At 34.3% G+C, this 11,742-nt stretch overlaps 1 protein-coding gene across 2 annotated transcripts; it reads right to left on the bottom strand.

Moving 5' to 3' along the window:
* Positions 1–1,670: 1,670 nt before the first annotated feature.
* On the bottom strand, positions 1,671–11,075 carry LOC120073235 (WPP domain-associated protein). 2 transcript variants are annotated; one of them, XM_039025957.1, is made up of 6 exons: positions 10,770–11,075; positions 7,970–10,351; positions 4,417–4,543; positions 3,713–3,814; positions 2,450–2,526; positions 1,671–2,244 (listed from the first exon to the last, which is right to left on the bottom strand). In XM_039025957.1, the coding sequence occupies exons 2-5, from the start codon at positions 10,324–10,326 to the stop codon at positions 2,464–2,466; spliced, it is 2,649 nt and encodes an 882-aa protein (XP_038881885.1). In that variant the 5' UTR covers positions 10,327–10,351; positions 10,770–11,075; the 3' UTR covers positions 1,671–2,244; positions 2,450–2,463. The 2 variants fall into 2 exon arrangements, with proteins under 2 accessions (XP_038881885.1, XP_038881887.1); XM_039025959.1 differs by having other exon boundaries at positions 1,671–2,240.
* Between the last annotated feature and the right edge of the window lie 667 nt (positions 11,076–11,742).

Below are 11,742 nucleotides of genomic sequence, written 5' to 3'. Positions count from 1 at the left end.
TTAAAAACCAACCAATAATATATAATTGTAAGCTAGTAAATAAAGACAGCTAAGCCAATCTCAATTAAACTATACATTCTCAAAAGATCTAAAAGTGGTGTCTTGTGATATTTTGTTGCATTTAATAATAGAAAAGTACATTTCACTGGAAGAAGAAAAACTACCATTTTAATTTCCATGTACATTGTATTTTTAGTCTTTTAAGTAGGGATGTTCAAAAAAAAACTAATGACCCGAAAATCCGATCAACCCAACCTAAGATGAGTTGGTTCAAAAAAATTTAAATTTTATGGGTTGGGTTGCTTCATGGTTCACCTATCATATCCCAATCAAACTCGACTAACTCAAAATTATTATTAATTTCAAAAAATATGTTTTTTTTACTTATGATACAATTATATATACATATATTTATTTTATTTTATTTTATTTCTTTTCTTTAGATAATTTATTTTCCAATAACTCCGAAAAATAATTTCTTAGCACTTTGTAACAACAAGTTTCATACTATAAATTGAAAATAAGTTGTTAATCTTAATTCATGAATACCCTTACTTCTAAGTTTTGAGTTTGATTTTAATTTTTTCACTTAAGTTTCAAAATAGTATAATTAACCTTTGAGATTTAAGAATTGTTTCAATTTAGTTCTTAAATTTTAATATTTACACTTTTGACTTCAGTTCACTAAATACTCAATTCAATCTTTGGCGACAATGTTTATTAACTAATTTTAAAAAAATGTGAAGAGAAATTCTAAATTTAATTTTAATAAATAGGAAAAATAATAAAAAATAATTATAATTTTTTTAATTAATAAATAAATGGTAATGTTAAATACTCACTAGATATGAAAGTGAATATTTAGTGGAAAAATGAAATTAAAAGTATACATCTTGAAATATAAAATCCTATTAAAACAAAACTTAAACCTTAATGATATAATTGTAACATTATGAAACCTAGATACTAAATAGAAATCAAACTTAAAATCCGAAAGAACTAAAAGTGTAACATTTTGAAACTTACAAACTATATGAAAATTAGATAAAAAATCTCAACACCAAAAGGTACTTTTCCCTATTTATTAAAATAATTTTTTTATTAAAAGGGGGGGTGGTCAGTAGAACGTCCAATGCAAGTATTAATCACGAATAGGAAAGAAAGAATGCATTTTCAAATCATCAAAGAAATAAAGAGTACCAAAAAAGGGACAGATCTGGCCATGAATGGCCCTTCATTTGGCTAGCCTTCTCAATCACAATCAAAGCTCCCTCCATACACAGATGCCCCAAAATTTTAACACAAGAAAACCAAGTCTTGTCGGATCCATCCACATTTAAATAAATAAATTTATTTTTTAAAAAAAAAAAACCAAGACTTTCCCCCCCATCATTATTCAGATTCGATTTGATATGCCAACAACTATTGATTATTTTAATACATATATAAATATAGGAGAGACAAGCAATCCAATTATTTTGTTTAAGATTAGTGCAGAAAAAGGGAAAGGAACAGGGGAGGTTATAAAAAGCCTAAACTCAAACTTGTGTCCACAGCATGATTTTGACTCATAAACAACACCTACAGGCATTAAGCTAAAGAAACAATGAAATCACCGACAGTCCCTATCTTAACAACTTGCAGATTCCAGATTGATCACAAAACTCCAGTTGGATAAGTGCGTAACTCTCTACTCTAACATTAACTTTCTTTCATCTTGTGAAGAAGACAGATGAAGTGTTCTGATTCATGAAATTCGACCCCAATCTTAGCCATATATTGAGAAAAGAACATGAACGTTCTGTAAAAATAGACTATCTTGCATTTGATTTTTACTGGATGAAAGAAGCTTTACAACAGAGGAAAGAGAGAGAAAAGAGAACTATAAGAAACAATAAACATCTAACAAAAAGAACCCTAAGGGTTAAACTGAAAACGAGGAGCCTACAAGCCCAAGACAAAAAGAATCACTTATTTTATACCTATAAATCCTGTTCTCCAATCTATATTGCTGTTGTGTTAATCCCATTTCTGCCAATATATTTTCTCAGGTTAACGTCGGATGAGATTAGTACTGGTAACTGAAGTTTTGAGGACATTTGTTTCCTGCCTCCACACATCTAGTAAACTATCTACTTACAGTTGTTCCTCCCTTTCGGAGGCGATGTATAGCTTAGAAATGCCTTTTCCAGAAATCCTGCATTGCTAAACATTGCAGCAGGGAACTCACAGCTTTTTACCTGTCTAATGAAAAACAAACGGAAAAGAAAAGGTATGATGATTGTTTCCCAGAAAAGACCCCAATATGCACAAGAATCAATTGTACTTATCATCTTCCAAATGAAATCCAATCAAAGATGCATCAAGATTACAAGGTATTCCATCGCTAAAAAGTCAATACATAGGATTGCAATGGATTAGGATGTGACAATTTGATTGTAGACATTACCTCGTCAAAGCATGTCAAAAAGCCTCTCTCGTATCACCACTCAATTCTTTTTTTACAAGCTTCAAGATATCAACAATCTATAATACAAAAGAAAATACAAGTATAAATTATTGGCAAATTTAAGGCATAAGTGAATATATATATATACATATACACAAATTATTTTACTCCGAGCACACGCAATATAACCATCCACAAAAGTCAGATAACCAAACGAACCCCAAAATTGTTGTGGTAATGTAAAAAAAATTAAAGTAAAAAATGTATCCAATCACCGAGGACCTCAAAATTATTGTGGTAATGTAACTAATATCTGTTCTCTTTTTATTTTTATTTGTTTGGGGGCAAAATTATTAGTTTGTCAACACTACTTAACCGGAAATAAATAAATTTAAAAAATAAAACCAAATTATATGTAGTAATGATCACCAAATTTCAAAAAATTAGATATCAAGCTGACAGTCAATGGTTACTAGACTCCACGGATCCTTAACAAATGAAAGGTGTGGGTGAAATCTAGCAATCAAGATGATCGATTGCAGTGCAATCAGGATAAGAATTTCAGGGTTAAAGATGCAAAATAAATTTTGGTTGTCAACCTTCCAAAAGTTCTTCCTTCAGCATGTACAAAGATGACGAAACTATTTTAGAGAAAATATAAATCTCAAAGAAATAGAACCAAAAGGTTAATCTATAGTACATTATCACCAATTCATTTAAATACAAGTCCTCCATTCAATCGAATAGTTGAAAGATTTTCAAATTGTATCCCTGTGCTCACCCAAAGATGAAAGCTTTTGATAGGGAGTAGAGAGAAAAGGTAATGTGGATTGTGGGAATTGAAAAGGCAGTTTGTAAGAAGTTGGTTGAAGACTAGTTGTTATAACTAGAGGAATCAGATGCAAGAGAGAGAGAGACTTGAGACTTGAACCACTTAAAACTCAAGTAGTTTTCTATATATCCCCATATATGATTTTCAAAAGTCTTATTTATCCACTCCTATCTCCGCTCCTCTCAAATTTTCACAGTATAATTCCAATATTCAAGGAGATGAACAAAAAGGTTCTCAAAGCATGTATTCTGCATTCAAGTAATGAACTGAATATTTTCAAATCCTAAAATCTTAACATTTTCAGTAAAAACAATAGTTTGTGAATTGAAACTATTCTTCTCAATTTCTTGACAGGAGACATCGGTAAGAATTAACAAAAGTGTATTAAAAAATAAAGAAAGCAACTAAAAATTAAAGGAAAAGTAGCTTACTCCAGGATAATGTTTCAATATTGGTGAATAATGATCAAGAGCAATGTACATCTTTTCAAGAAGTTGTAAAAGAGCATCAACCTCATCCCCCAAAAGATCGACCTGAAACAGAAACGCAAATTAATAGTTGTAAGTCTATACCAGACATACTGAGTAGTGAGAGAATAACAAGAGAACAAATACCATATCCAGATAAAACGATAATTCAACACGTGGATTATAAATTCCATCTAATGAACCACAAACTGCAGAATTTCACAACGGCTTACTATTTATGACGCTTCTTCTAGATGTCTTTCAAGCAACCAAATCATCTGGAAGTTCCTTGTTGAGGAACTCAATGCTAACTTTAACTTTATTGACAAGCATGCATCTTTTTCATTTAATTAATTGTGAACTTTGAACTTCTACATCAAAATAATAATAGATTCTTAAAACTCTTGGAGATAGTATCTTAGAAACATAAATCATTTATGAGAAAATGGGTTTCAAACATAAAATTAATAGGAAGATTGATTGCCGTAGTTAATCAAACGGTAATACTACTCTAATTTCTAAAGAAAAGAAAAACCAGAAAATCATTGTCAAAAAGTCTATAGAAATCATCCATCCACGTGGCTGCATGTACAAGTTCCATAAGCAAAAAATCAATATCAGAAAATAGAACTAACAAATTGATTCACTTGGAAAATCTGCTTTAATACCTCTTCTTCAGCCTTTTGGAGATCAGAACACCTCTTCTCAAGCCTCTGCTTGTAGAGCAAACATTCCCTTTTCACCATAGAAGCATTCTGGATAAGTGACTTTGTCTCAGAACTCAAACTCCCCAACCTGAAAACAAAATATTAATGGCTTTGGAGCATAAATTCTAGCACGTAACATTTAAATAAAAAAAATATAAAGGGCCAATTACAAGACTAGTAATTTTTATTCATTTATGAGCAAAATAAGAGGTTTAAGCATCCCAATGAATGGATAACTAAACAGAGAGGTCGTAGGGGAACGGCAGAAACTGGGGGTAGAAAAAAGCATATAGGGATCAGTTTGGCTCATTCACACACATGCTTACGAAGAAAGAATATTGATCTAGAAACTTCAAGAAACGAGCTTCATGACAAGTTTCTGTTTAATCAAAACAAGTTTCTGTTTAATCAAAACATGGAGTAAAAAGAGTCTTGATATGTTATTTGGTTTGATTAATACATGGAGTATCTCATTAAAAGTGTTTATAAAACTGTAGCTATGGTCTTGGCCAATCGTTTAAAAAATGTTACCGTCGACAATTTTTGAGTCGCAAGGAGCATTTGTAGTTGGGAGGTAAATTCTTGATCAAGCTCTTATAGCTAGCGAAGCCATAGAGGATTACAGACATAAGAAGAAAGAAGTGATCTACCAAATTGATTTTAGAAATGCCTACAATCATGTAGATTGGAACTTTTTGGACAGGGTCCTGAAAAAGAAAGCGTTAGTGTATAAATGGAAAGTGTGGACTAGAGTTGCACAAGGAATGTAAGCTACTATTTTCTCATCAATGGTAGCCTCAGGCGTAAGATAAAGACTATGAGAGGCCTCAAGCAAAGTGACCCTTTATCCCCTTTTCTCTTCTTGTTAGTGATGATTGTTTTGAGTAGGATTGTCACTAAGGGAGTGCAAGGTCAAGTGATTGAACCCACTGAGGTTGGCTGGAGGAAAGTTGCCCAATCCGATCCTTAGTTTGCCGATGATACCATCTTTTTTTTCATATGGAAAGGACTCTTTTTTTTTTGTTGAACCATATTGTTAGGTGATATAATATTAAATTTACCTTCACCTATCAGTTTAAGATTTTGGATCAATCGGTAATTTAACACATATTTTGGCCTTCATTCAAGCCATGTCAACACTTAGGATTAATATGGTAAGTGTCAAATTATGCATATCAACTATGACACCCAAAGAAGCTCAAAAGTCAGGCTGAGGTGGTGAGTTGTGATTTAGGTTCTTTTCCCTCCTCTTAGTTAGAGCTTCCTCCTTGAAGCAATCCAAAGGTTGTCTCTTTTTGGAATGCAACTGAAGGCTAGAAAAAAAAAAAAGGCCTCTTGGAAGAAGACCTTTTCCTCTAAAGTTGGTAAATTAGCCCTTATTTGTTCTGTTCTAAGTGGCATCCCCATCAACTATTTCTCCCCGTTCACAGCCCCTATCTTGGTCTGTAAGGATATCAAGAAGCTCATGCATGATTTCTTTTGGAGAGGAGTTGAAGAAGGTAAGGGTCGCATCTAGTGAGATGGGAGGTTGTTGATAAGCTTGTTAACCAAGGTGGGTTAGAAATTGGGAATTTAAGGACCTGGAACAAAGCATTGTTGGCTAAATGGCTTTAGTGTTTTCCCCTCAAGCCCAAGACTCTATGGCATAGGATTGTCGAGAGCAAGTATGGTCCTCACCTATTTGAGTAGCAGACTGGCGAGAAGTTAAAGACACCTATCAAAATTTGTGGAAAGATATTTCTCATGAGCTCCCCTCCTTCTCTCAACTTGTCCATTGTGTGGTGGGGAAAAGGAAGGAAACATACTTCTAAGAGGAGTGGTGGGTGGGGGAACATCCCTCTGCTCCTCTCATTTCCTTGTCTTTATCGTTTATCTTCCTTAAGAATCGTGTGGTGGCTCATCTTTTGGTCTGCTTAAGTACCTATGTTTCTTTTTCTTTTGGTTTCAGGCATTCGTTGACCGATAGTGAAGCAGCGGATTTTTCCTCTCTCCTGTCTCTGAGAGGGGAGTGCGACTATAGGATTGGGAAAAGGGATTTTCAAGTTCGAGTTGACTGTTCGAATGGGTTTTCTTATAATTTTTTTTCCAGTTAACAAACCTTTTCCTTTTGCCTGGTAGAGGATTAAGATTCCACAGAAGGTGACGTTCTTTACTTGACAGGTTTTACGTGGAAGAGTTAACACTCTGAATCGACGGTTGAAGAAGTTGCCCTCATTACTAGGAGTCCTTCTGTTGCATTCTTTGTTAGAAGGTAGTGGAAGACCTAGATCATATTTTGTGGAGATATGCCTTTGCGAGATTAGTTTAGGATCATTTCTTCCAGACTTTTGGTTTCATGTTTACACACCATAAGGATACTATTGATATGCTCAGGGCATTTCTCCTCAATCCACCTTTTAGTGAAAATGTTTGGCTCTTATGGTTTGGCTTGTTGGGATGTGTGTTATCTTGTGGGATCTTTGGGGTGAGAGGAATAACAGAGTGCTTTGCAATTTGGGGAGGAACCCCTCGAATGTTTAGTCTCTCTTTTGATTTCATGTTTCTCTTTGAGCTTCATCTTCGAGAAACTTTTGTAATTGTTCTATAGGTTCTATTTTGACAATTGGAACCCTTTCCTTTTGGAGAGTTCCCTTTTGAGGGCTTATTTTATGTCCTTGTATTTTCTTTATTCATTCTCAATGAAAGTTATTGTTTCAATAGAAAAAATAATAAAAGAAAAAGAAAAAAAACATGGAGTGATCAACCATTGATTGATTAGCTTATATGAGCAGCTTTTTTAACGATAAAAAAATAAGTCTGTAACTAATTTCATATTAGTTAATGAGCTTGAGGTTCTCTTCTCAAAGTATGGAAGAAAAAGAGGCAAACTCGATCATGTTTTTCATTTCACGATAATGAACATACAAAAAATAAAGCATTCCAGAAAAAGTGATGATGTTCTACACCAGTTTTAAAAGAATCAGTCATTTCATGTGTGTGAGGTAAGAAAGTTCCTTCATGTATGTGAATAAGAAGATAAAATCTCACTATGATAAGAAATAATAATGTGTCTAAAGCCGAAAAAGACAAATGAGAAAGTATAGTCTAGCACTTCAGACAACACTTTGAAGTAAAGTTAGGTGTCTTAATATTAAACTTGGGGGCCTGGTGAGGGTGAGCTACAACTCCACCTCAATATTCAATCTTTCCTTATAGAACCTCATTAAAAGACCATACTTTGTAGAGAAAAAAATGTGATATGATAACAGAAGAACTGTAATCCACTTATGACATCGATAGCCAAGAAAGAAGCAACCTACTCAAGTAACCCCACCTCCCACCTCCGGGCCACATGAGCAGGGGTAACTAAGGTAAGATTGGAAGACATGGTATTCGCTTCCCGATAGAAGCAAAATAATCAAGCATAGCCATGCCGGGACAAAGAAGAAAAGGAGTAAAACAATCTTGAAGATTACCAATAATCCAAGTTGCAGCAATAGTACCAAAACAAATTATCAAAGTATTTGTCAAGTACCTTTCATTATTCCTTGAAATGTAGTCAATCACCCTATGTTCAAAATCAAAAACTTCTTTCAGTAATTCCTGGACAACAAAAATGAGTGATTCCATCTGCTTCCTAGATTCCTTTTCTTTCTCCTCGACCAATAACTTAGTCTCCTGATTCTCTGACACCATGGCAACAAGCATCCTTCTCTCTTCATCAACCTTTCTAAATTCTGTTATTGCTAGTTCAAGGTTCCGTTTCGATTCACAAATTTCCACCTCAAGTAATCCAACTTTTTGCATGGCCTCTGTCAATTTAAGCTTGGTAGTATCTGACTCTTCAAGGCTTTTCAAAATCAGTATTTCCTGCCTGTTGGTTTGATCCTTCAAAGAGCCAACCTCATCATAAGCTAAAGCTAGCTTCTCTTTATCTTTTTCTAATACGATTGTTATTTCTCGCACAAGCTGTTCTTTTTCTTTTAATGATGCTCTAAACGACATTAGTTCTGCTTCTAGCCTCTCTTTTTCAATAACCTCTACTCTTAATGCCTCTCCACGATGTGACACCTCTTTTTCAAGGGACAGTCGAGTACTCATCTCTTCCATATATCTGTTGTGCAAGTCAGACATTTTCTCCTTGGCTTCTTTCAAGGATTCTTGTAAAACCACTCCTAGAAGACCTTGCATAACGATGGACTCCTCATCCAAATGTTCACTTTCAGATGTACTAGCAAGCTCACCTATGCATGACGCTCCTTCAAAGACAGTTTCATAAATTCCTTGCATGATATCATATCTCATAGCTGACTCCTCAGTGGCACATCTGATTTGATCCATCATCTCCCTTAAGGAGCATTTGACTATATCCTCACAAACTGAGGCTTCAAATTGTGCATCCTGCATCTCACATTTAATTTGTTCAATCGTATTTAATGACTTAGAAAGTAAAAGAGAATGTTGAGACGTTTTCTCGGCATGGCTTGAAACTTGAGAAGACAAACACTTAATCTCCTTTTTCTTTTCTCCAAGCAAGTCCTTAAGGTGGTGATTTTCTGAAATAAGAGACTCCAGTCTATTCCTCATTGTGCCTAGGTTCTCATCATTAGCACCAGATGATCGTAACTTCTCATTTTCCAAAAGAATGTCATCTAATTTTAGAATAATGTCGGGGATTTTTCTCCTTAGTATTTCAAACTCTTTATCCTTCTTCAACAAAGATGACTTCTCTCTTTCTTTCAAAAGTTCTCTTTTGAGAGTGAAATTTTCTTCAATAATTTCTTGTACTTGGGACTCGTGGTTTCTACTCATTTTTGTCATCTCAGTGTTAAAATGATTAATTAGTTCATCTCTGCCCAAATGCTTCAGACGAGAAGGGTCCACATTCTCAGGAAGACTCGTCTTGGACATTTCATGTTTGCCATTTCCTTCCCAATGCAAAGTTGATGAAGTCATATGATTACTTAATAACTTGCGGTGAGAATGGTCAGAATCCATGGAACTATAGGAAATCAAATGGCCAACTTCAGAGGGAGATAGTGATTTTGAAATTATATCTAGTTCTTGTCGTAAACATGAAATTTCTTTCATCTTTTCGCCTGATATCTTTCTTTCATTACTCAAAATTTTAGCATTTTGGTCCCACAATTTCTCCTCAAACTCTTGTTGGATGCTCCAGATATAATTCCTAATCACCATACCTTCAATATCTGCAAGGTACTCCTGCTCAACTTGCCACTGACCAAGAGATGTTTTTGACAATTGAACTATACCTTCCACCCGCTTATACAAAGTATCTAGGTTATCTTGAAGATCATCAACTATTTTATCGACGTCAATACATCTTGAAGATGCTTTTTCTTGTAGTATACCACTCAATCCAAGTCCAACCAACTCAGATCCTGAATTGATCTTTCTAATTGAATTGCATCCTCTTATTCTATCAATTTCTTTCTTTAGTTTCCTGAAGTTTTCCTTAGCTGTGTTCCTTAGGCTCGACATTGATTCTCTCATTTCATCATGCTCAAAGAGAGCACCACAGATGCTGTCATTTCTGTCAAATTCAGTACTTTTTTGCTGACACGGCCTCGATGGAGATGCCAAAAACTTAGTATTCTCGGAACCCAAGTGGTAAGAGTGTATTATTTCCTTCAATTCAGACACCTCCAATTCTTTCCGTGTAATTTTCTCATGCGCCTCCTGAGAAATTGCATTTACCATACCCTTGATGACAGAGTCACTTACCATCCTCGAAATGGTCAACCGATCAGTAATGTCTTGCCAACAAGAGTCAAAATCCTCGAGGAAGTCATCGCCCAGATTATCATCTAGTTTACCATTTTCAGTAAGCTGCATCTTACCATTCTCCTCCAGAGTCTCATTTGTATCCATATCTCCCTATACTTGCAATGGCATCCTGATGAAGAAAACAATAAAACTCATGCGTTATTAAGTTAAACAAAAATGTAATGAATACGGCCGAATGGGAAGTGAATCAACCATATCGTAGAAGAGCCAGCAACATGAAACTAAAAGTTACTCCTCTATAACATCAACTTTCAGAGAGGGGAAATGGGGTTCTCGATTGAATGGTGGGATACAGAGTAAAATGGCTTCCCTAATCAACATCGGCAAATTTTTCAAAACTCCCTTTCCCGAATACTTCATGGGCATCTAAGCAAGAGCTGGAGAACTAAAAGGTATCAACTAAAGTGACAAATCAATTCCAACCATCAACGTCTCTCCAACTCGAGCACAGAAAACTACTCCAAATATAAAACGACCCAACCAGGAAAAGTTAAAACACCAGAAAAACAAACACAATTGGTACTTACAGTTGAAGCAGACCAGAAGTCAAGTGCTGGAGAAATTAACGGTCAAGAGCTCCAGGAAACCTCAAGACGACAACAAAGAAAAGTCTTCCCGGGTCCCCCAGTGGCGAGCTAGTGATAATTCGAATTGCTTCTCTGTTTATCAACAAGGCTAAATTAGGGTTTTGCAGAGAAAAAACGAAAGCAAGGTGGAAAGGGAAGGACTTGCTGAGCGGGAGAAGGAAGGTAGACACAAGAACCGGGCCCCCAGAAAAGTAGGTATTTACACGATTTGCCCTTTCCAAACTGTAAATTAAATTTCTTTTGTTTTGTCGATATTTCAGATTCCATTTTGTAAAGTTTTGGAATTGATGAAATTATATTTTAAAATAATTCGTTTAAAGAAAATAACATTTTTATTTCGAGGGGGGGGAAGGAATCTGGTTACTGATGTAACAGCTGTGTACACAATCAATAATTTGTTTGTATTTGAATATAGTTTATGCATTTTTTTATATTTTTCTTTTCTCCTCTTTTTCTATCGGAAGATGATATTTTTCTTTTGTCACGATGGATTAAGATTTTTTTTTTTCTTTTGAGGGGATGGGTTAAGAAAATAACTATTCTCGACATTACTTTAATTTTAATTTTAATTTTCTAATTTACTAACAACGTGTAAATTATTTATTGTATTTTGAATGAGCTCTATTTGTATGAATTCTATTATTTTGTAAAGTTTACATTACACAAAATAAAAATTATTGAAAGCCGGATATTAGACATTGTTTGGATTGAATATAGAAATAAATGTTTTCTAAAATGTCATTTTAATTTAAACTCTTTTGATAAAATCCGTTTAAAATATATTTTAAAAATGTTTCAAAAACCTATTTTGAGTGATTGCTTAAAAAAAAATTCAAAATTACTTCTTTTCAAAATTAAATGCTTGAAAAGTTTAACCAAATACACCCTAATTATACTAAATCTAATTTGAAAA

Source organism: Benincasa hispida, chromosome 3 (genome assembly GCF_009727055.1).
Source record: "Benincasa hispida cultivar B227 chromosome 3, ASM972705v1, whole genome shotgun sequence".
NCBI classification, from domain to species: Eukaryota; Viridiplantae; Streptophyta; class Magnoliopsida; order Cucurbitales; family Cucurbitaceae; genus Benincasa; species Benincasa hispida.
The sequence above is the reverse complement of the archived record's forward strand: the minus strand, read 5'-3'. Positions and strand labels throughout refer to the sequence as shown.